We start from the raw sequence: 23087 nt of genomic DNA, 5'->3' as shown, positions 1-23087 counted from the left end.
GACCTGTTCCAAACCCCTAATCATTTTAGTTGCCCTTTTCTGAACCTTTTCTCATGCCAGTATATCTTTTTTGAGAGGAGGGGACCACATCTGTATGCAGTATTCAAGATGTGGGCGTACCATGGATTTATATAAGGGCAATGAGATATTCTCCATCTTATTCTGTATCCCTTTTTTCATGATTCCTAATATCCCGTTTGCTTTTTTGACTGCTGCCGCACACTGCGTGGATGTCTTCAGAGAACTATGCACAATGACTCCAAGATCTTTCTCCTGATTAGTTGTAGCTAAATTAGCCCTCATCATATTGTATGTATAGTTGGGGTTATTTTTTCCAATGTGCATTACTTTACATTTATCCACATTAAATTTCATTTGCCATTTTGTTGCCCAATCACTTAGTTTTTTCAGATCTTTTTGAAGTTGTTCTTCACAGTCTGCTTTGGTCTTAACTATCTTGAGCAGTTTAGTATCATCTGCAAACTTTGCCTCCTCACTGTTTACCCCTTTCTCCAGATCATTTATGAATAAGTTGAATAGGATTGGTCCTAGGACTGACCCTTGGGGAACACCACTAGTTACCCCTCTCCATTCTGAAAATTTACCATTTATTCCTACCCTTTGTTCCCTGTCTTTTAACCAGTTCTCAGTCCATGAAAGGATCTTCCCTCTTATCCCATGACAACTTAATTTACGTAAGAGCCTTTGGTGAGGGTCCTTGTCAAAGGCTTTCTGGAAATCTAAGTATACTATGTCCACTGGATTCCCCCTTGTCCACATGTTTGTTGACCCCCTCAAAGAACTCTAATAGATTAGTAAGACATGATCTCACCTTACAGAAACCATGTTGACTTCTGCGCAACAATTTATGTTCTTCTACTTGTCTGACAGTTTTATTCTTTACTATTGTTTCAACTAATTTGCCCGGTACTGACGTTAGACTTACCAGTCCGTAATTGCCAGGATCACCTCTAGAGCCCTTCTTAAATATTGGCGTTACATTAGCTATCTTCCAGTCACTAGATATAGAAGCTGATTTAAAGGACAGGTTACAAACCATAGTTAATAGTTCCACAATTTCACATTTGAGTTCTTTCAGAACTCTTGGGTGAATGCCATCTGGTTCCGGTGACTTGTTACTGTTAAGTTTCTCAATTAATTCCAAAACCTCCTCTAGTGATACTTAGTGAAACATATGTTTAAATTAATATAACCTATAAGTATCTCTTTCTCCCCTCTTCATCTCTGTTGCCAGTTGTCAGCCGCCGTTCGAGGCAGTGAGATACTAGTGGTTCATGTGCCCCGGTAGAATCTGAGCATTGCAGCTACAAGACACAAATTTTTGAGGGAGACATGTCCCCAGCAGTCCCTTGTGACTGCTCTAATGAGCAAGTGATTGGAATGTATGGTGCTCATGAAATGTAGTCCTGATACAATACTAGCAGTTCCAGAGGAGAAAGTGGAAATAACTGGTTTGTATGGCTAAAAGTTCTCACTTCTAGTCAAACTATGGAGGACAGCAGCATCCTGGTGCAGCTGAGGAACATCACCTAAGAGAGTCCTGAGGTTGCAGCTAGCATGACCGCCACTGACTTCATGGCTTCTGCCACAGACTTAACCTCCATGAATTTATCCAGTTCTCTTTTAAACCCTTTAAAAGGGGCCAAGAGACATGGAGAGGCATAGGAGGGCCTCTTCAGATTTCAGGGGACTAAGTAGGTTTGTGGCCCAAACTTCATGCTTGTTCCATAACCCCACCTAAGCCGAGCCCTTGACACAGAATGAGGAGGTCACTTTGAATGCAATCTCACAGCATTCCCATTTGCCATGAGAGAGTAATTTCCATAAGGGTCAATGGGTCCATAAACTCTCAAGGTGTAATAGGAAAAAGTAGGAAATAAGATCTGCAATCTGTGTTACAGGTATGGCTTCTAAAGCAATTTGTACATATAATTGGTTTTTTACTTTGTTTACTTTTAATTTACTGACTTGAATAACATAATGAAAGGTGCTAACAGCAACTGTATTCAGAAATTTATAAATTTCCTATTTTCTTTCAGCGGGCATTAAATAAAAAAAAAATGACTCCAAGTGAATTCAGCAATAAAGAAAACTCTGAAACGAGCACAGAGCACGATAAAGAAAATTCCTTTACCAAAACCGAACCAAGAAGAGTTAAAATATTTGATGGAGGGCAAGTATATATGTTTTTAACCAAAAACTGTTGGGGATAATTATTTCTTGGTTCTGGGCTTTGTTTGATAGTATGATGTTGTTTCCTCTTTCAATTTATTTCAATTAACAGTTCCTAAACTGTGGCATGTAGACCAGTGATGGTCTGTGGAATGTTTCCTGGTTTTCCCTAGAGAAACAGCAAATCATATGTTCCATGGTGGTGCACAGATAAAAGGAGAAAGATTAAATGAAGAAACAGTAAAGAGTGGGATTAATTTTTTCCAAAGAACACGACACTCATCACATTAAAAATGTCTGATGTTATAGCTAGAGGCATAGGTATTTTTCTAATGTTACCAGTCCATGTAAGTGATTTCTGTTGCTGCCACAATTATGTTCTGTGATTGTGGATGGGAGGGGAGCTGGTCTAAGTGATCAGGCCTGGGCAGGATGGTGGTCCTCAATACAATCTCTGTTTACATGCATTCTATGCTGTGAAAAAGTTGGAGAGCTCTAGCTTCCAAAGCATTCTGAAAATTTTACTGAAAATAATAAGTACTGTAACATTTTGCATCAGATATCAAATGGCTCATCAAAATAAGTCACTTGCATGTGGCACCCTCCATGTAACATATTTCAACAGTTCTTTGTAATAGTAAAGTAACACTGACATTTTTAAAGGTTTTGGGGGGGAACAAAGAGAAGAGAGACGACATGACATTGGTGATGATGAGATCCCAGGGCCATTCATTTCTAGGCTGATGAATCCAATCCAGGGCAATGGTGAGCATAAGTTTATTACCATCTGCCCAGGCAAAGTGATATTGCTTTTCTCTGCCCATTTCCTAATGGGTAGGATCCACTTCACAAAAAATCATCACCTCAAGTGGTATCCTGGATGATGTTCTCAGCAGAGAAGCCAAGTAATGAATGGCAGTAGACTCTGAAGTACACTTTCATCCAGAGGGGGTCCCACTAGGTTAAGAGTGAAGTACATTGGTAGGGATGTGTGAGGAATTTTTCACTGTCATAACCCAGACTATTCCTGTTACATAGACATCAGTCTCCAACATGTTCTTCTTTTAGCACCTTCCTCCTCCCCTCAAAAATTGACAGTTTTTAGAAGTGTGTGTATGTGTTAAACAGATTTAAGATTAAGTTTGGAATCTAGATGTTTGTTGTATGGGGGGAAGCCCATTCTTAGACATTAGGATTCCACCTAGTAAAATAACTGAAGACTAAAATGCCATGAGTTGATCAGAGACAGGCTTTGATTTGGACATCATTCATTCACATATTACATTATTTCTGGAATTCCGTTCATTCTACTGCAATTCTAATTTTCTGACTTTAGCTGACATAGGACTTTAGCTAGAAAATAACCCACTTCATAACAAACCTCCTCACTGTTACCATATTGTTGTTAGGTACAAATCAAATGAAGAATACGTGTATATTCGGGGAAGAGGAAGGGGAAAGTATATCTGTGAAGAATGTGGTATACGTTGTAAGAAACCAAGTATGTTGAAGAAGCATATTCGTACGCATACAGATGTCCGTCCTTACCACTGCAACTACTGCAACTTCTCCTTCAAAACTAAAGGTAGAGGCACTTGTCACAGCTAGTTATTTTTTCCTTTTCCTTTTTCTTTTCTTTTCTATTTACTTGAAACTGCCTTTAGATTTCTTTTAAAAAAAAAACAGCAAGACTGAATATAGAGTATGGAGGTAATAAAATGAATTGAACAAGTGGTATTACAGTAACAACTATAAAATGTTGTGGTGGTCTTCAAGCAGTGTCCCTAAGCGTGCTCCATTTGTGCCTTTGATTTGGAGATTTATTGTGTAGATCCTTGTCAGGCCACACATGAGTCATACACATCCTCATGCTCCTTATCGAGGGCATGTAAGGCCATGCAGACTAACCACCAGACTAACAGACTTGGTCTGAGATGGAGTGCTAGTGTACCCACTTGTCTTCAGTCTCATTTTCTTTCTTTACCTTTCCTTAAATTTAACCTTTTCAATAGTTCATTTTGTAGAGAGGTTTGTTCTATAATCACCCCCTTCCCCCCATTTCTTTTTTCTTTTGAGATCCCCATCATCCCAGGGTATACCAGAGTCTCTGGGTTTTAAACAATGCCACAGTTGCTGGGAAGCTATTCTGATCAGTGATAGGCATTCCTGGCATATCTGTTGCTTGGAGAAACACATACACTTTTGAGGGATATCGTCTGCTCAGCTTTTGAAAGCAGAGCTAGGAAGAATCTGGAGACAAAGCTTAAATTCTTAACGATGGAGTGTTCTCTCCATCTGGCCTTGGATCCAGGTAAGAAGACCCCCATCTCCATCCCCACACAGCAGTCTCTGAATGAGCATAGTGTCCCGTCAATATCTACATACTTGTCCAGGTCTACTTGGGAAGGATCATCAGAGAACTCAGGAAAGACTCCCTGGGGGGAGGGATAGCTCAGTGGTTTGAGCATTGGCCTGCTAAACCCAGGGTTGTGAGTTCAATCCTTGAGGGGGCCATTTGGGATCTGGGGCAAAAATTGGGGATTGGTCCTGCTTTGAGCAGGGGGTTGGACTAGATGACCTCCTGAGGTCCCTTCCAACCCTGATATTCTGATTCTATGACTCCTAGAAAGAGGGCCAGTTCTTTGCTTTGAGAAAACCATCTCCTCAAAGTAAGATAACACTGAAGATCTCACATCCCAATATGGGTACTGCTGAGTCTCCATGTTCCATCAGTACCAGCCCTGTGCCTGGAGCTCCAAGCTCCTCTAAGACTAAAGGCACCAAACATGCCTCGGTACCAGGATCCTTCTCCATACCACAGCAGCAGGACACTGTAGTGAAGGAGTTTAAGCACTCTACTCCTAAAAGGACAACACCTACAATATACTCAGTACTCTCCATTCCTAGGCCAGGAAGATGATGTGCCAGGGAAGAGGCATACTACTTACACTGTTTCGGTTCCTCCCAAGCCATCTTCTTCATTACTGTCTACTTCCATCAGATGAGATTTACCAGAGCCGTCTATGCTGTTGGTTGACTCTGAAACTTGCCCCGTGCCAACCCACTCTGTACCACAGGAATTCAAAAACTCCAGTTATTTATTCGTTTCAGATGAGCTGAAGTCTCACCAATAATGGTTACCAAATGTCTGTTGGTAGCAAGAGTGACATGGTGACTGAGACTGGACCTTTCCCCAGTACCGTTCAGTCCTCCAGCACCTTCTAAAAGTGGCAGAGTACTTCCTTTAGATGAGGAGTTCTTTTCTGACTCCTAATCTCAGTGCAGGATTCCCCTACTCACCAAAGGAACTTCCCTCCTGTTATTTTTGGGGAGAGAAGGGAGTTACACCCAGGACAAATCCGTGCCCCACACTGACTCAAGCACCATCCCATTTCCTATGGACTCACCTCAGTGGCTAACCTGGGATCCTTGGCCTAAATATCAACAGCAATTCTCATGCGTCCCTAGTCTTTCTCTTGGAGACCATAGAAGGAGACTTTCTCCTACTTCATCTCTTTCTCTTCCTTTACCTCACATGCAGGAATCCTTTGAAGAGCAGGAGGCCAGAACAGATAAGGATGCTACTTTGCAAATTAATATCTCCTCCTCCTCTCCAGATGAGATTATTATGCTGCCTCCACCTTTGGCTGATGATTTCAAACAGTTCCAGGACTTAATGAAATGTACTGCACAATCTTTACAGATCCCCTTAGAGGAGGTCAGAGTCACAGCATAAGCTCCTGGATATTCTCCAGTGGACACCCTCTGCTCGAGTAGCCTTGCCAATTAATAAGCCCTGCTGAATCCTACCAAGACCATTTGAAAGACTCTAGTAACAATACCACCACCATGTAAGCATGCCGATTTAAAAAAAAAAAAAAAAAAGTCCAGACAAGGACTCTGAATTTTTATTTTCCAATCTTGCACCTAACTCTCTGGTTGTGGAAGCAGTGAATGAATGCAAGATTCCCAAACAACTTGCTGAAGGCACAAACATTCAGGATGGTGACTCTTGCAGCTATAACTTCATCATTGGAACTGGGGGATTGATTTTCAGCCTTTGACCTTCAGGATGCATATGTTCATGTCACGATTTATCCAGCTCACAAGAGATTCCTTCAGTTTCTGATCAGTTGAGATCACTTCCAGTATCAGGTGCTTCCTTTCAGCCTGTCTTCTGCCCCAAGGTTATTCTTGAAAGTATTGGCAGTGGTCATTGCTTATCTTCATCTGGGGATAATTGTTTTTCCGTGCCTTGACAACTGGCTATTCAAGGGCCAGTCTTACAAGATTCTCTCCACCATAAAGACAGCAATGTCTCTGGTTCCACGGACTAGGTATTCATCTCAGCATCAGTAAATCTAAGACCTGTGCAAAGGATAGAATTCATAAGGGCATCCTTAGATGCACTATGAGCAAGAGCTTACCTGCCCATGGACAGTGTCATGTCCTTAACAAACCTCATCTCAAAAATTCAAATCAGTCCACAAACATCAACAAGAAATCACCTTCAACTACTCAGGCACGTGGCAGCTTGTACTTTTGTGACACAACACACTAGGTTATGCTTTTGATGTTTCTAGGGCTGGCTCAGGATGGTTTATGTCCCCGAACAAATGCAGCCTGCAGAAACTGGTGTCAGTCCCTCATCGAGTACAAGTACTCAATTGGTGGAAAGACCCAGACAATGTTTGTGTAGGTGTTCCATGCATCCAGCTCTCCCCAGCCATCACCATAATGAAGGCTGCAACTCTGATGGGTTGGGGAGCACACTTAGGGATCCACACCATTCAGGGCAAATGAAGCATAGTTGCACAAGAAGCATAGTTGCACATCAACATCCTGGAGCCGAGGACAGTCAGAAATGCCTGTATCTACTTCCTGCCATTAAATCAGGAGCAGTTTCATAAAAATCATGATGGACAACGTAGTCTGCATGTTCTATATCAACTGGTGTGATGGACGGTGGGGTAGGCATGAGATCCCCTTTGTGTGAAACAGTGAGGCTATGGAACCACTGTATAACCAACCACATCCTAATTTTGGCAGCCTACCTCTCGGGTACAAAACACTGAGGCTGATAACTTCAGCAGGCACTTCTCAAGCAATTACAAATGAGAGATGGAGTCCTGGATTCTCAGTCACATTTTCCTGACTTGAGGAGTTGCACTTCCCCTCACACACTGGGGGAAGTGCTTTCCTCATTAGTAGATGAGGGGCCTTCTGTATGCATTTCCTCCAGTGCCCCTGATATTGAACATGATCAAGCAAGACAAAGCCAAGATCATATTAATAGTTCCAGTGTGGCCCAGATAGGCCTGGTACGCTTGCTGTTTGCCCAGTGATGAGTCTTCCATCCATCCTGGGACCCAGTGATGTGGGGGAAGCCCGGAACCCAGGCTCCAGCTCAAGCCTAAATGTCTACATCGCAATTTTACAAGTCTACTCCAGAGCCTGAGTCAAATGAAATGGGCCAGCTATGAGTATTTAATTGCAGTGTAGACGTACTCAAAGACTCATTACATCACATACCAAATTTTCTATATTAGGTGTGATCTGAATTTCATATCTATCAAGATATCTATCTTTTAGTTTTCTTCATGAATCCACATCGCACCAGGATGGATGTTGCCTTCTATACCCTAGACATCAGGAGAACACTGGCCTCTTATTTGGACCAAACCAGATCATTTGGAAAATCTCCAAGACTAGCAATTGCTGAATGTCCAAAGGATCCACAATCTCCAACCAGTGACTCTCCAGATGGATTTCTGGATGTATTATTCCTTGTTATGAATCTGCCAATTTACAAGTGTCTTCTAGGGTATTGACCATTCCATGAGGCCTTTCTCTACCTCTGTGACATTACTCAAAAACATTCCCCTTGTCCAGATCTTCAGAGCTGCAGCTTGGTCTGCAATACATATGTTTTCCAAGCACTACGTGTTGGTTCATTCTTCTAGATGAGACGCTGCCTTGGGAAATGCGGCCTTGTCTTTAGTATTGGACTCAACTCCAAAGCTGCTTCATGTTGAGGATACTGCTTGAAAGCCACCTGAAAAGGGGCACCCAAAGGGAGACTACTCCAAGGGAAAAAGAGACCTTCCTCTCCTTGTGCAGTAACTGGAGTTCTTTGAGATGTGTGTCCTCGCGAGTGCTCTGCCACGTGTCCTCTTTCCCCTGTTCCAGTGTTTCTTGTGTGGGGCTTTGTGGCGGAGAACGAACTGAGGGCAGTTTGCCAGCGCAGCCCCGTAGGCCCTTGGCGTGCAGCAAGGGCAGGTACTACCACCAAAAGTTTCCGACTGACGGCGCGCACAAGCGCCTCTGAAGTGCAGCACCCGCAGGGGGAGACGCGTCCTGAAGAACTCCACAAGTCCTGAAGACTGCACAAGGTGGGTAAGCGGATGATAAATCGTTACCTACTCACCTTGCGCTTAGTTCTCAGGATTCGCAGTGCTGCGAAGAACTCTTAATGGTCTGAGCGTGTAGTCCTGCACTGCTCTTAAAATATAAAAGTTAGAATTCTGACATGGTAGGTAACAGTTATGTTTCTAATTTAACTTAGTTTCCTTCTCTGAGTGGCCTCTGCACGCTGCTAAGAGTGGGAATGTGCAGAGGTTCTTTCAAAGAACTCTAGTAACAGGTGAGTAGCCTTCATTTTCAGATTTGCTTGCTCTAGGTTCGTATATATTGTACATGTGATTAGATTGGCAAAGGATTAAAGTAATTACCAATCCTAATAGTTCTCACCGAGTGATTCTTCAAGAATATGGATTTTCTATTTTACTTGTTTTGACACCAGCTCTGGGCTCTCAACACTCTGTGTCACATCCACTGACCTTCTAGCCAAGATGAAATTGGGTGGGTAGTATCTGAGCCTCCCTCAGGAGCGGCCAGAGAAATTGATAGGGAGGGACTCCTATTCCTCACCATTCTCTCCACCTACGATCTGGGAGTTCTGAATTGCAGAGGCACCATATATGGGTTTCTGAGTCTAGAGCAGGAGACTAAGCTAGCTTTAATTTGACCTTTTAAATGATCAGTCCTTTTCTAACACAATTATTTTCTTAACTATAGAATTCTGTCTCATGTTGCTGAACTGTTTTCTTCTTAATTGAATGAGTAACAGAGTGACAAACACTGTACTAATGACATGCTTATTATAGTGTTTTTAAATTATATTTAAAAAAAATTAAATCTGATCTTTGCTTAAAACTTACATGCAACTATATCACTATGATCTCAGAGAAACTCTTGTGTTAAGTAGGGTCAGGCCTAGTCAGCACTGGAGTGGAAAACTTCCTACATTATCTTGTTTTGTTTTGAAAGTGATGCACGTAATTCAGCACGTGTGTCGGAACTTAGTACTCCATCACATTGTAGGGAGTACACATGTTTGTGGTGCAGTCTTTTCGATGAAATGTCAAATGGAGGCTTTTATCACTTCTGATCATGAAAGGTCCAATGGGAGTTTTTGCAAGAGTGGGTGTGCTGGCCATATTCCAAACTCCTAATTAAATTCCGCCTACTTCAATTCCCCTGTCACTTTAGTTAGATACAATATTTTTATTCACTTCCTGTCCTGATTTTCATCAGCAGGGTCTATGCCTGCACCCCAAATACCCTCATGCCCCAATGCAATAGTATATAGGAAGGGGTGGACCTGCCGCAACTCCATTTCCTTCTCAGTTGCCTGCAGCTTGACATGATGCATTGCAATGTCCATTTTCTAGCCATGCTGCTTTGTATACTTCTCGCTTATTTTTTTCCTTATTTTTCTAGTGGTACTTTTTGTTTTATTATTTTTCCATTATTTAGCACAGTTGGAGTGGGGGTTCCCCTCATCCTCTCTTTTTGCCTGATATGGTCCTTTATCGCTTTTCTTGGTCCTCACTATATGATCTTGAGCATGGGTTATGCCCAACAGGCCAGGCTTCAAACCCTGCCAGACCTGCCATCGGTTTTTCCCCACAGTGACGAACATTCAGGCTGCCTTTGGGAGTCTCACATCCCCTCCAAATTAGAGAGACAAGGTGAGTGAGGCAATATCTTTTATTGGACCAGGTGTCGGTGAGAGAGACAACAGAAGACAGACGACTCAAAGATATTATCTCACCCACCTTGTCTCTCTAATATTCTGGGACTGACACAGCTGTGACAACACTGAATATCTTCTCCAAATGTAAGCTCTGGTCAGGATTTAAGAGCAGATCTAAGAAGTTGAGAGAAGACAGGCTAAAACTCCTGCTAATTGAGTGCTCACTGTGACTCATGGGTCCATGTCACCCCAATGTTCCCGGGACCTGTCTGACTGCTTCTGCTCTAGTGGTAAGCAAAGACCCAGGGGGCTCTGCAGCAGACCTTCAAAGAAGAAAAGACTCCATTCTCTTAAACAGGATAAGAAATGGGGAAAGTCTCCCTTGGGTCTGGGTCTCAGGAGACTTTGCATCCTTCTACGGATTCCTCTGAGACTCTCATCCCCTCCAGTACCAATTCTGCAACAGTGGCAAAGAAGCCACTTACCTAGAAGCCTCCTTAAGTGGCATCAATGTTTGGACTGGACTCAGTGCCTTCAAAACAGGGATTGCAGAGTCTAGACAAAATCCTCATCACACACTTATCATTCTTTGGTACCATCTCCACCTGCCATACTGACTCCTGAGGATCCCCATCTAGAGTCCCCAATACCATCCAGATTCCTGTTAGACAAGGACTTCTGTTCCCTGGAAGAGCCTGAATTGCCACTGTTGAGACACTCTCCACCGTATCAACTCATTTTTCTGAACCTGTTTACTCTCCATCTATGCCTTCTTCGATGGTGTCTCATCCTCTGGTACCAACAAGGTCCCCATGGACACACTTTGAGGGTACTGAGAAAGATTTCCAGTTGGTACCAACACAACTTTCCCTGGTGCCACCTCATCAGCCAACCCACCTATCAAACCTCTTTACCAATAAAGGTGCATATACCATGCTAGAGTCTGGTATCAACTCGACCTCCAGTGCTGGCATCATCCACTCCCCCAGTGGATATGGGGAATGACACCTCATCTGACTCTGAAGTGTCTATACAAGGGTCCTCTGCCTTCCTGCCACCTTCTCTTAAGGTTCAACCTGAGGAGGAAACTCTTAGTGGGAAACACACCCATGGACCCTGGCAAGGACTACCGTGGGGCCCTTCCTTTTTTACTTTGTCCCAGTTCAGTGAGCCGTCTGGAACCCCTGAGACCCATATGGTGACCATTTCTACCAGGTCTCCTCTTGTAAGAGGGCATGTCAGGAGCAACAAACAGTGTTATTGAGCCTTGCTCTTACAATACTTCTCACTGAGGAGGAAGAAACACCTTCCCACAAGTGCTCCTCCTCATCAGATGAGGCTGTCATGCCTCCTCCACTATTTTACTGTGATAATATCAAGGCCTTTCAAGACCTGGTGAAACATATAGTGGACAGTTTACAGACTCACTGGAGGAGATACAGGAACCCCAACGTTCCATCAGATATCTTTCTTCCATCTCCCCAGGCCAAGATTGCCTTGCCCATCAATGATGTTTCATTAGCCCAAGTAATGCAAGGTGTGGCAAGCTCCATCTACTATTCCAGCTCCTGCAAATGGGCTGACAAGCAATATCATATTTCACCCAGAGGGTCAGTGTTTTTTTTTTACCTCCTACTTTACAACCAACTCTCTGGTTGTTGAGACCGCAAACAAGAGGAACAGATAACATCAGTTCCATTCAAAACCATCAGACAAAGAGCCGAAGCGACTGGATCTTCTGGGTCACAAGATACTCATTTGCTTCTTTGCAATTCAGAATAGCCAATTACCAAGCCCTATTACCAAGCCCTGATGGCGAAGTATGACTTCAAAAACTATTCTTTTTCTCAGGCTTTATTAAACACTTGCCTCAGGATCAGAGAGGACAATTTCAGGCCCTCATTACAGAAGGCCAGACAATTGCTAAGGCACCTCTACAGGCTGCGCTCAAGGCCACTGACACAGCTGCACTTTCCATGACTACAGCAGTAGTCATGCACCAAGCTTCTTGGCAGCTGTCTTCCAGCCTCCTCTGGAAGGTAAAAAATACTGTTGAGGGCCTTCCTTTTGAGGGACGCAAGTTGGTTAGTGACACCACAGTCGGGTCTCTTCGCAGGTTGCAGACTGCTCAGTGATCTCGACTAGTCCACTACTAGCCCCTGAGACCAGCTGAATCCCCCCACCCCAGGAAGAAGCCCAGGTTCCCTAAGAAAGGGCCCTCCTCTTCAGTGAACTCCCAACCAGTGATGTCCTCAAAATACCAGTTTTGACCTATTGGTCAAGGGCCACGAACTACCATCTACTCTGGATCCTACACTGCACCTCCCCCTCTCCCACCCTTATGGGAATCATCTGTCCCATTTTCTACCTTTGTGGGAGTGCATCACGTCAGACAGATGGATCCTGGAGTTGATTTTCACAGGCCATTCCATCAAGTTCAGCTCCTTACCACCCCCTCACCCTTCTTCCCTATCCCTCTTCAGGGCCATTCTCACAAGAATATTTTGAGACAGAAGGTATAATCTCTCCTAACACTGGGATCGATTGAACTTATTCTACTGGATTTCCTCTAAAAAGGTTTAAATCTTGGTATTGCTTGGTCCTGAAGAGAGTTGAAGTTACAGAGATCGAGTCTGGACCTCAGGATTTTCAACACTTTCATCTGTGATCAGCATTTCAGAATGATAACCCAAGGAGCAATAATTCCCTCTCTGGATCCGGGAGATTGGTTAATTTCCCTTGACCTTCAGAATGCTTATTTCTATCTCACCTTTCTGCCAGCCCAAGGTCTTTACCACAGTCTTATTGGTTGCCACAGTCCATCTTGCTAGATGGAAATAATCATCTTCCCCTACCTGGACAATTGGCTCCTGAAAGGTTGCTCATTTCTAGAGGCTCAGGCAGTAACTGGCAAAGCTCTAGCTCTTCACAACTCACTAGTCGTCTGTCTCAATCTGAAAAAAATCTACCCTTATACCCAGATAACACAGACTTCATCAGGGCCACTGTGGACTTCTCCAGTGCCAATGAGTATTTGCCCAAGGACAGATTTACCTTGAAGTTCAAAGACACAGTAAATCACAGCATGGACTTGCTTACAACTTCTGGGCCGTATGGAAGCCTGTACATTTGTGGCACCCTTAGCAACAGTACACTCTTGGTGTCTTCAGGCCTGGCTGAGAACCATCTATATCCCCAACAAGCACAGTCTATTGGAACAGGTATCACTTCCTTGGAGAGTACTAAACACTCTAAGTTGGTGGAAAGATCCACAAAAAGAGTGTGTGGGAGTTCTGTTCCTGCAGCCTCCTCCTATAAGGACCATCATTCCAGGCATCTCGGTGATAAGCTGGGACGCACGCTCCCAGAACTTCATAGCGCAAGGAAGATGGACTCCTTGGGAGGCCATACTCCATATCAACATATTAGAGTTCAGAGTGGTTCATTACCCTTGCAAGCACTTCCTACCCAGCAACAGGCGCCACCCAATCAGGATCATGCTGGACGACAGAATAGCAATATATTATATCAGTCGTCAAGGAAGAGCAAGATCCCAGTCCTTATGCACCAAATCCATAAAACTTTGGAACTCTAGTGCAATATTACACCGTGGGCAAATCTCAGCAGTTTATCTTTCGGGACTACAGATCTCATTGGCAGATTCCCTCTGCAGACACAGACCACAATGGGAGCTGAATGACAAGGTATTCCCAGAGATATTTTACCTGGGGCCAGCTACTGACACATCCCTTCAAAACTCCATCCAGTGTGAAGTGCAGACAATTCTGCTATAGGGGATGGGACCTCCACAACTTGACAAGAAATACCTTAGACATTCCTTGGCCTCATGTATTGCTTTATGCTTATCCTCCAATTCTCTTACTGCTTAAGGTTCTTAGAAATTGAAAAAAGAAAAATTAGTAGCCATTCTCTTAGTACTATCTTATCCAAGAGAGGTGTGGTTCCCAGAGCTGACTCGCCTGTTTCTGTGATTGTCTCTCCTTATTCCCCTGACAGTGAACCTCCTCACCCAAGAGTTGGGATTGATCACTCATCTGAATCTTTCAGCTCTTCACCTGAAGCCTGGCTACTAGATGGTTCTCTGGTATAGGACAAGACTGCTCCCCAGAGGTACAAACTGTACTGCTTCATAGCAGAAAACCTCCAACAAGGAAAATGTACCTGCAGAAGTGAAAATGCTTCCAGTCTGGGTGCGGGCAGAGATATACAGCTTCTTTTGAGTATTGTCTGTCACACATTCTCAATTACCTGTTCAATTAAAAACCTCATATTTATCATTGAGCTCCGGCAAAGTTCACCTAGCTACTGTTGTAGCTTTTCACCTCTCAGTCAAAGGGTTTTCAGTTTTTACTCACCCAACCACAATGAGGTTTATCAAAGGCCTCTTCAACCTCTTCCCTCCTGTCAAGGAACCAACTCCACCAAGGGACCTCAACTTACTCCTTATTGCATGGAGGAAACCTCAATTTAAACCTATGGCGAACTGTTCCCTCCTTCATCTGTCCCTTTAAGATCTCATTTCTCATAGCCATCCACTCAGCCAGGAGGGTAATGAAGCTTGGAGTCTTGATCACTGACCTACGGTATATAGTGTTCTATCACAACACGATGACTCTACATCCGTACCCTCGCTTCCTTCCCAAGGTTTCCCATCAACCAGGAGATCCACCTCCTTGTGTTTTATAGTAAGACTCAGACTTAGAGAGAAGACTCAAGCTTTCCCACACTGGATGCAAGGAGAACTCTTGACTTGTACCTAGACAGAGGTAGACCCTTTAGGGCTTCACCCAGGCTTTTCATCTCAATTGCAGAATGCATGAAAGGACAAGCAGTGTCCACCCAAAGACTATCCAAATGGGTTGAAGGATGCATTTTACCCTGTTAGTAAGCCTCGGGGGTTCTCCTTCCTCCAAGACTTGAGCTCATTCCACCAGTGTTCAATCTACCTCAGTAGCTCTGCTGAAAAACATACCTTTTAGATATCTGCAGGACAGCAACCTGATCTTCGGTACAAATGTTTTCCCAGCATTACGCTCTTGTGACTGCACCCAGAGCTGATGCAGATTTTGGCAAGGCTGTTATATGAAAGTGCATCAAAGTTCATAAAATATCACAAAAATAAATGTTGATGGGAAAAGGTATAAAATGGAGACCGAAAGACTTAGTCTAACCAAAAAGACCTATTGACGTAACCATGGACTAGGACTATGTTAAGCTCATGCCTGGTAAACAAGAGAAGTGTGGGACTGGAAATTAGGTCTAATTGGTGGACAACATAATGAGGGGACGAGCTATTCCACCCATCACTCACTTTTGGAGCTCTTCAGAGAAAAGACTTTGGGGGTGAAAATTGAGTCTGACAATTGCTGACTGAAAAAAAGGGGAAGAAGTGAGCTTTACCATCATGGTTTCCACCCTCACCGTCTCCTGGGACCCAGGATCCACTGTGACACTGTTGGGCCTTCGTCAGCCTAATCCTAAGAGATGTCCTGACAAAGCGAGACCAGAGAGAAGGACCCAGATAACATAGCCAGGGGAGGTGGCAAAATCCCAACCGGTGGGGTGTGAGAATTTGTCAAACCCTTCACCCTCTTTCTCCTCTCTCCCTCCCCCTGCCGTATTTCCTTCCCTATCTTATTTCTTCTCTTTCCTGTCTCTCTCCTTTTGCTTTCTGTCCAGTGAGAGTCTGGCTTAGCCAGCCAAGACTGCATATTTTGCAACACTGCTGTAAGTTTGTGGCCCGAAAGGCAGCTAAAAGCAATGCCCTAAACAGCACAACTCTGTTACAAGAGGTCAGCCAGATCTCAAAGTGGCTGAAAAGACCACGTGTTTCTCCAGCAAGGAGATTTCAGGTGAGAATCAACACCACAGATAGAAGCAGCATTTTTCTGTCGTTGCTGTTCTTTTCTTTCCCCATTTGTGTGCATTTGTCATTTTGCCTTCTAGGAAACTGTTTCGAACATCAACAACAGCTCCAGCCGATCTCTACTAACTTTTTCTCTTTTCCTTAATACTTCACATTTCAAGTGCTTTAATTGTTTTTCCTCCATTTCTGTAACTTTAATAAAAAATTAAAAACACCTTTTATGGCATGTTTGCCGTGTGACAAATTCAGTGAGTCTTGAATCTGAATTTGTCACATGGCACCAAGCAGGGTAAGTTATCTGTATACCAAACCCCCAATTTGGTTTAAAACTGTTTAATGGTGGACAGTGACAGGGTCATGTTAACTCCTTAACTCTTTTGAGTTATTTATTTCATCAAAATTAATATAACAGGCACTTCCACTGTGGTGGTGGCAAGTCCCTACCTCATTCTTGTAAGAAACACTTTAGCCATCTAAGCAAGTGACTCCAGGAGAGGGGTTCTTGGTTGTGATAGGCAAGCAGAGATAGGTGTCTCCCTGAGAGGAGTGCGGCTTAGGACACACCCCTCTCCTCTGCATTTTCGATTGGCTAGCTTAGGCGGTTCTCCATCTCACATGCTGTTTTTTTGTGGATCTCATTCTTAGATGCCTATCTGTCCCCATTCATTGTATAGTGAGCCTAGGCACCTAACTCAGGCTTTTTGATTGTAGTGTTTGTTCCGGTGATTTTTCTAGGTCCCTACAAGTTAAGTGTTGTGACACTTGGTTCAGGGTGTTAGATGTTTGATAACTGTGGACAGCTTATCCGGGTGTGGGGAAGAGTGAGCTGGTTATATATCATACACAAAATCAAAGTACACCTGTAACTGTATTTGTCTCAGTGTAGATCCATGTGCAGAATGTGACATGGATACAGAGATATGTATATTTAAAGAGTAAATCTTGGGTACATAGATATGTATATTTAAAGAGCAATTCATTTTTGTTTTTCTCTTAAGGAAACTTGACAAAACATATGAAGTCCAAGGCACACAGCAAGAAATGTATGGATTTAGGAGTTTCAGTAGGCTTAATAGATGACCAGGATGGAGAAGAATATGGTACGGATTTTAAATCTTCATTTTTTTACTCCACGTTTGTACTGATTTATTTTTCTGTCATCTCACGTATCTATCCTTTCTCACCCAAAGCCTTTGACTTCTGTTAGAAGGAAATGCCAGTGTGATAGACACCTTAGAAATATGACAGAGAGAGTAAAAGATACTAGAAAGACACATAAGCCAGAAAAAAAAAAAGATGGCATTTGCTAAAAGTCCATTGCTGGGAAATGTTCAAAAAAATGCTACGCAGTTTAATATCACCAATTTTACAAAACCTCAAAATATCTCAGAAACATAAATTTTCCTGCAGAACATGCAGTTCCATATCACAAAATTTCACATTTTTCACTGAAAATAATTTTGCTTGAAAACATCAAATTTTAATATAAGTCTCACAAAAATTGGACCAAATGTCAAATCTTCACTAAAATGCTCAAATTATGAACATATTGCTGTAAATATTTTGTGCAGCTCATCCCAGAAAGCAAAAAAGCAGTCATTGTGCTGCATGCAGAAGAAGACTGTGCTCTTGTAGCAGTGATTGAGTGTATATCACTAGGTGGGGTGATATGCAGTTAACAATTCTGCCGCTTTTCCACCTTCACCCTTTTTACTTTGTCATTAATAACATGAACATCAGTAAAAGGCATTTATAACAATTGATAAAATTTGAACCAAATCCTGTATTCCTAAAACACTCTCAAAGCTGCCGATGGAAGAGGGTAGGAGGTTGAAGCTGTTCCAGAAATGCAGAATTAGGGACATTGCAGATTTTGATTAATTGAATAAGATGGATCACTAGCAGTGGGCAACTCTGAGAGGTAAGACAGGACATTATTATAGGACTTAGTTTTGGCTCTAGAAATTCATCAGTGTAGTGATGGAATTCATCCGCCCACCCACCTGTACTGCAGTAGGATCAGACATAATTTTTACTTTGGAATATTTTTCTTCTTTACATTGAATAGTTTATTAGATTGTGGAAGAGGCTTTAAAGAGAAAAGTAGTGAAGAGTTTATTGAAAGAAGAAGAAAGGGTAATAGATTAATGCACTTGCTCCCACTTGACAACTAATAGCAGACTAAGTGAATCAGTCTGAATTTAATTCTTAATAATGTTGAGAATGTGACTCAATGTTCTTCAGTTGGTATGACTCAGTAATGTTCTAAGTACAAAGGAAGCGGCATTTGCCCTTTCTGAGCACAAATTGATTTATTCCTTCTGAAGACCAGAAAAAAACAAAGGTAATCTTTCTTATTTGACAACAAAATTCATGAATTAGTCCTCTTTTTTTGATGTACAAAACAAGTACCACAGAAAATATGCAGCCATTACATAGTCACATTTATTTCTCACTTAGGAACAATTTTATTTCAAATGTTCAGTTTCCACACACAATAAAAAAAAAAAATGCTGAACTGTTGTTTTTTTTAAATACCATTCTGCAGGTATCATAATCTTATTTGACCTTTTGTAGTATAGGTGATCAGGGATGTTCTATTCACTAGAGTGAAAAAACGTAAGTGATTGATAGGTTTATGTTTGCATTGTTAAAGATGTCCCTTTATAGTAGGAGAGTTATGGTTTTGGATTTAAAATCCTCATTAGTACTCTGGACAATAGTTATTTTTAAATTATTATTTTAATTATAACTGTTAGACTACATAGTAGTTCACTAGCATATATTAGGGCACAACATTTTTGCAAGAAAATTACTAAAATGCTATAGCTAAATTTAGTGGGATTTTTAAAAAAAAAAAAAAGAAAATTGAAATTCATTGAGATTTAGACATTAATTCCATTAGGCTCTTCTGAAAATCCTAGCCTGATCTGAAGTGTCCACTTGCCAGAAACTGCTAAAATCATTAATAGGTGCCCAAATACCAAGAGAAAACAAAGCACGTAGATAGTGCATAATTCTCTTCAGGGAAGAAAATTTGATACCCAGTCTTTAACGAGACATAGCAAGGATCTGTCGTCGTGTTTCAGGTACATCTGTGTCCCAGACGTAAATTGACCTGAACATTTTTCAGTAATCTCTGTAAAAGTTCTAATGTATATCAAAATTTAACCTAGTAGTAGTATGTACTATATATTGTAGAATGATGTATATTTTGCTCTGGTCTACAGAGAAATCAATGCAAGTTTTGGGGAACACTTAAAATGTTTCTCCTTAAAGAAACTGACTCCATGTATCTTTAGTTTTGGAGTTGTGTGCCAGTACATGCAAATGTAACCCACACACCTTCTGGGTGTAGTGTTCTGTCCCAGCTAGTGGCACTGACAGCACTTAGCAAGAGAGAAAATGAGTCTGTTCTACAGCCGTAGCTAACAGGCAGTTGGCTTTTAGCACGTGCGGTAGAGGCTCATGCACGAAGCTCCAGAGGTCCCAAGCTCAGTCCCCCCTGCCGACGACTGGGATCTGTCAGCGTTATACAAGCATAGGACCTTCTAAAAGCAGTGCTCTAGACAAGGTTGTGAATTTTGGGTATGCACTGTAAGGTGTTAAGATTGCATCAGCAAAGAAATGCATGTTGACTGTATGTATGCCAAGTTTTTTCTCTGCTTACAGTTTGTACATTTAAGTGCTGCTATTTCACATAGGTTTTTTTAAACCCTTTATTAGTTTTATGTTTTTACAGTTGTGTAAAGTTTTATTTCTCATCAATATTCTCTAGTCTTTGTTTGCCCAAACAAAAGAGAGAGAATTATTTTGATGTATGTAACCACGGCACCTGAATTCATGAAGGATGTACAGGAAGTCTCCCCTTGGGGCATGCAAAAGTTGTAAATGGTTGCTGTGCACCTCTCACCCCCTTTTGTTTCTTTTCCAAAGGCCACTTTCTTCAGCCTTTATTGTGCTCTTGTTGTTCCAGAGCAAAAACAGAAGCAAAACTACATATGAAACATTTTTAAATTAATATGAGAATCTCCAGTAGAGGTGGGAAATTGGGAAATGTACTTGACATTTACCTTTGTTTACTAAAGGTAACATTTTAAAAAGTGCCTGAGTCACTTAGGAGCCTATGTCCTGTTGAAAATCCGTTTGCTCTGTTTTATTAAAGGTCTGTGGTGTTCTGTGGAAGAAATTACACATGTTCTTTAGAAGAACCACATTATTAAGCTTCATCTCTATTACAAATTAAGAGTCTTTAACCTCTGAGTTAACACGGTTCATTTACAGTAACTTACCGTGTAAAGTAAATGGAACTTGGACTCCAAAGTCACGTAGGCACTTTTGAAAATTTTACCCTAAATAATTTAGTATCATGTGCTTGATAAGGTAGAATTTACTAACTGTACCATTTTTAAATTGGGGGGAAAAAAGATTATTACCTCACCTTGCATGTACATTTACATGTGTATCATGCTGCAGCACTATTTAAAATTAATTATTTTTAATAGCACTTAATGCTTATGCTGCACAGTAAGATCTGATACTACAATACATCTAAACTGTGGCGTTGTGTAAATCATTGTGTAAATCATCTGATTTCACCTAATAACATCAGTATTATTTGATCCTTTCACCTTCCACCACCTTGATTTTCAGTGGTGAATGTTTTATTTGTGTGAAATATGCTTTTTTTTTTTTTACTGTAATAAATGACAGCTTTTGCATGCTTTTATTTTTTATTCAAAGAGCTGACTGATTGTTAGAAGTGGCACGTTTATATCATAGGAACCAATGGTCCAGCTGACCCAATATTCTTCCTCAGGCAGCAGCCAATACCAGCTGTTTTTTAGAGGAAGGTGCAAGAAATCCAGGAAGGGACAATTGGGAAATGACTTGGTCATAGCGGAAATTTCATCTTTCCCTTAAGGCAGTTAATTGTTCGCTTCTGTCCTGAAGCAGCAGGGTGTCTATAGGTCTTATGTTATAATTTGTTATCCTAGCATATGTAATAATGCATATTCTTACTGGCCATACACATGTCTAGACTTCTGTTGATACCTACTTAACTAAGCTGTTGTCTCCAGTAAAACTCAGTAGGTTTTTCTTCGGGTTAATCAGCTGAAATTAGTGTTTGGCATTTAAAGAAACTACTAGCTTTTTGTTTGAGTCTGACCGTTAAAATTTACCACTACTTATGTTATCCTACTAATACCAGTACTGATACCACTATGAGTAGCCAATATCAGAAAGAGGTTGACTCTCACCTGGAAGTACTACACAGTTTAATATCAGCGTATAGAAAAAGGGAATGGAAAGCTGTTGTAGATATTTCCCTATTGTGTGCATGTACTTAATGCTATCCATTTTTCAAACAACTTGAGACATTGCAGTCATTACACTTAAGAATTTACAGGACTACGGTGTTCTTTAAAAGAGAGCGAGAGTGAGATTCCCCCTTGCTGGGTAAGAATCTGTGGGATCAGAGCTTTTAACAGTGTTCTTTTGTTTGGATTTGTCATCATTTGGGTATTAGTAAATACTTTTTGGTTTCACCTTTTGTGTTCCAAACCATCCCCACATCCTTTTACCTTTCATCTTCTGATCCATGGAATGTTCTTGTCCCCAAGGGTTACAATGTAAGGAATGTTAATATCTGAATTCAGCTGTCAGCAGAAGTGAACCATTTTGTGTGACAAAATCCAACTGGGGATATCCTTTTTGACCATGTTTGTTTTTACTTTGCAGTCTTTTTAATAAAATGAATTTGTATCTCTTCTGAATTGTAAACGTTCTAGGCCTGATCCTGCCAAGTGCATATGAGTGAGGTTGCTTGCCTAAATAAAACTACTCACAAGTGTAAGAGTTTGCAGACTTAAGTAAATCGCCAGTTACGTTATAGAGGTTATTAACAATAAACTCCAGTGATGAGAAGAATTTGTGAGCAGTCTCTATGCAGAAAGTTTTCATCCTAAAAATATTTCTTGCTTTCCACACTGTAATTTAGATATTTTTATATGTAATATACACTGAATTGTAGTTTTCAAACAAAATTACATGAGCCTTTCTAAAGATCAGATTTTTCCAAGTTAATTAGCAGTGTGTCATTTATCACAGTAGTTCATAAACTGATTTTCAAGGCTCTGGATTAGTTCAATGCTGTTTCATTCTGCGTTCTTAGCATAGAAAAGGTTAAAATAAATGAAAACCTCAGTAAAAATCTACTTCTGATAATCTGGAAGAATCTAAAATTGACCTTTTTTTTCTTTTCCAAGGAAGATTTTTTTTAAAAATAATTAACATGATTATTTGCTCAGCTTAAATGTATGTAATATGCATTCTAACTCTACATCCTCTGACCTGGGAGTAGAATGTTTGTGGCTACTGGTAATTCATAATACGAGATATACACAAGGCAGGATTATGTGTGAATAACACTTCTTGTTTAAAGAAAAGAATGTGAGAAGCCATAAGCTCTTTTCTTTTTTTACATAGTTTCAGGTTCAAACATTTACAGCTGCTTATCTGAGGATCTTAAGGTTCTTCCAGCAGATGTCACTATGAGTCTGTTAGACAGTAATGAGCAGAGACTAATAGCTGAAGCAGTATTTACACTTAATCTGTGTGAGTTTACTTTAAAAAATAGTAATCCATCAAATTTAGAAAGAGGTGCTAATTTTGTTTCGTAATTTTCTTGGTAACATTTACCTATAAGTCTGTGAAAGCTCTCTGCCAAGTAGTTTTAAATTGTCTCACTGGGGAATTGGAGATGTCCAATGAAAGACTGCAATACTCTTCTAATAATAACTAATAATAATCCTATGCTACTTCAAGTATGTACCTGCAGTACTATTAGAAAAACAGGTCGGATGGTGATGGTTTACAAAGGAGGCGCTGCTGTATATTATTGATAATACAGTGTAATATTTGAAAATATTTCCACCTTCGTTGCCATAGTATACTATATCTTTCTTA

General features: G+C 41.3%; 1 protein-coding gene across 20 annotated transcripts in view; it reads left to right on the top strand.

Moving 5' to 3' along the window:
• The window catches only part of HIVEP1 (HIVEP zinc finger 1), a 187235-nt gene that overhangs the window by 148830 nt on the left and 15318 nt on the right, over positions 1 to 23087 (top strand). For all 20 annotated transcript variants that reach the window (XM_078851621.1, XM_078851610.1, XM_078851617.1 and 17 more), the window contains 3 exons: positions 2061 to 2194; positions 3603 to 3778; positions 17117 to 17218. In XM_078851621.1, coding sequence (XP_078707747.1) covers positions 2061 to 2194; positions 3603 to 3778; positions 17117 to 17218 — 412 coding nt within the window. The remainder of the gene's footprint in view (positions 1 to 2060; positions 2195 to 3602; positions 3779 to 17116; positions 17219 to 23087) is intronic.

The sequence above is a fragment of the Lepidochelys kempii genome, chromosome 2 (genome assembly GCF_965140285.1).
Source record: "Lepidochelys kempii isolate rLepKem1 chromosome 2, rLepKem1.hap1, whole genome shotgun sequence".
Taxonomy (NCBI): Eukaryota; Metazoa; Chordata; order Testudines; family Cheloniidae; genus Lepidochelys; species Lepidochelys kempii.
Note: the sequence above shows the minus strand (reverse complement) of the source record. Positions and strands in the feature narration are given on the sequence as shown.